The sequence below is a fragment of the Corapipo altera genome, unplaced genomic scaffold (assembly GCF_003945725.1).
Source record: "Corapipo altera isolate COAL_440 unplaced genomic scaffold, ASM394572v1 60175, whole genome shotgun sequence".
Taxonomy (NCBI): domain Eukaryota; kingdom Metazoa; phylum Chordata; class Aves; order Passeriformes; family Pipridae; genus Corapipo; species Corapipo altera.
This window is the reverse complement of record NW_020889097.1, coordinates 1-2382: the sequence shown is the minus strand read 5'-3', so window position 1 is coordinate 2382 and position 2382 is coordinate 1. Positions and strand designations below refer to the sequence as shown.

At 70.5% G+C, this 2382-nt stretch overlaps 1 protein-coding gene across 1 annotated transcript; it reads right to left on the bottom strand.

Annotated features, from left to right (window-relative positions):
- Window positions 1–425: 425 nt before the first annotated feature.
- On the bottom strand, window positions 426–2061 carry LOC113942148 (speckle targeted PIP5K1A-regulated poly(A) polymerase-like; the record flags this gene model as incomplete). The annotated part of the gene is given in 3 exon segments (XM_027633288.1): window positions 426–1059; window positions 1111–1696; window positions 1698–2061. Coding segments are annotated over 3 exon segments (1325 nt in total), but the record flags the coding sequence as incomplete, so codon positions are not given.
- Window positions 2062–2382: the final 321 nt, after the last annotated feature.

Here is a 2382-nt window from a genome sequence, read left to right as displayed (position 1 = left end):
GGGGGGGGTCTCAGGTTCGGGAGGGTCCCAGGCTGGGGGTCCCGGGGGGTTTTCCCGGGGGGTTTTCCCGGGGGGTTTTCCCGGGGGGGTCCCGCCGGTGCCGCACCCGCGTTCAGCGCCATCGCCGCTGCGGTGACGGCGTCGCGCTCGAGTGACGTCACTGAGAGCGACCGACACAGGAGTTCGATTTGCATAACCCCGCCCTCCCTCGTACCCGATTGGCCGCCTGCGCGCTCCCGTTGCGCTCGCCCCGCCCCCTCGCGGGTGATTTGCATATCGCGCGCGAGTTTCGCACCGGCCGCTCCCATTGGCCGCAGGTTTCTCCCCAAAATTCCCGCTGGGAACCCCCCCAGGACACGCTGGAAACGGATCCCCCCCCCCGAGTCCCGAGTGCCCCCGTTGGTTATTTTCTGATCACTGTCGTTAATATTAACACCCACCATTTTCTGGTTTTCGGGGTTAAACACCCACAGGAAACATCGAAATAAATCCAATTTCCAGCCGAGCCGGTGCTGGGAGGCCCCAAATCCTCCACAACTTAGAAATTAGGGAAATTTAAGGAATAACCCGCGCCAAGGACAGAGGGTGGATTTTTGTCCCCGAGAGCTCCTTTTTTCCCCCCGTTTTGTCCCCAAAACCCCCCCACGCAGGAGCCAACTGCAAAACGGGTTTTACTGGAGAAACTCAGGACGTACAAAGTTCCCCCCCGCTCCCCGCCTCGGGGGGGCCCGCGCCCCCCTCCCCCCGGCCCATTCCCAGGCGCTGCCGAACCATTTCGGGCAGAAAACTCCTCAGGAAGTGGAAAAACTCGTGGAAAAGCGGCGGGGGGGGGTCGGGGATGGGCCGGAGCCGCAGCAGCACTTGGGGGTCCCGGCGCGACCCCCCCCGGCGGGCGCGGGCCTGGAAGCGAAGCAGCGGCTCCGGGGGGGCCCCGGGGGGGTTCCCGGGGGGGTCCCCGGTGTCCCCCCGCACGATGGCCTCGGTCACCGCCCGCTCCAGCGCCAGCGAGTCCTGCCCGGGACCCCCCCCGGGACATCCCCCAGGACCCCCCCCGGGATCCTCGGGACCCCCCCCGGGCCCCCGCCCCCCCCCGGGACACCCCCCAGGCCCCCCCCCGAGCCCCCCCCGGGGGTCCCGGAGCCGGCGGCGGAGGCGGCGGCGGCCCCTCCACACCCGGTGCCAGACGGAGCAGCTCCAGAGGGACGGGGGGAGGAGCGGGGGGGGCCGGGGGCGCTTCCCGGGGGGAATTTCGGGGCCGTTCGGGGCCTCGGGGCGGAGACGCTTCGAGCCCGGGGCCGGTGACGGGCACGGCCCCTCCCGCTCCCCTCGGGAATCTCCCCCCGCCTCCCCCCCGAGGGGACCCCCGGATCCCGGTGATCCCGGCGGATCCTCGGCCGCCCCCGCGTCCCCAAATTCCCCCCGGGAAGGTCCCGTGCCCCCCCCGAGGTGACATTTGGCTCCCGGCGGTGACTCCTCCGCCCGTGACGGACCCGGGGGCGGCTCCTCCCCGTCCTCAGCCCCCCCCGGGTCCCCCCGTTCCCCCCCGGGGTCGCAGCCGCAGCCCAGAACGTCCCGGAGCACGAACCCCACGGCCCCGCAAACCTCCCGGAACCCCCCGGGACCCCCCCCGGGACCCCCGCGGGGCCGCAGCGGGAGGGGGATGGCGAAGCCCCCCCCCGTCCTTCTCGGGGGTCCCCCCCCCGGGCCGGAGGAGCCCCAGGACCCCCCAGGGGCGGCCGGAGCGGCGGGGGCGGTGCCGGAATTCGGGGCCGCGGCAGAATTTGGCGGCCTCGCGGCAGCAGCGGCTGAACCGGGACACGGCCCGGGGGGGGACGTTGGCGGCCACGTTGTGGCTCAGCTCGAAGGGGTCCTGCAGGGTCAGGGGGCCCGCGCGGAGCCCCCCCAGAGCGCCGGGGGGGGGGCCGGGGCAGCGCTCGGCCCTCGCGGGGGGACAGGAGGAGCCGGGGAAGGTCCAACCCCCCGAAAAACGAGAAGAACTCGGCCAGGAGGGAGCCTGGGGGGGGTAAGGGGGGGTCAGATGGACCTGGGACCCCAAAACCGCTCAAATGTTCCCCAAAACACCCCCTAGAACCCCCCAGAACCCCCCTGTAAAACACCCCTGAAAAATGAGAACTCAGCCTTGGAGGGGAAGGGGGGGGTTGTTCAGAAGGTCCTGGGACCCCCAAAACCACCCTGAAACCCAGCTGGTGCCCCCCAAAACCACCCTGACACCCCCAAAACCACCCAGACGTGTCCAGGTACCCCTGAAAATTGACCAGACACCCCCAAAAAACATCCAGAGAGCCCCTGGGACCTCCCAAAAACAGATCCCTAAAACACCCCCAAAACCAGACACCCCTGAACACCCAGACACCCCCTGGG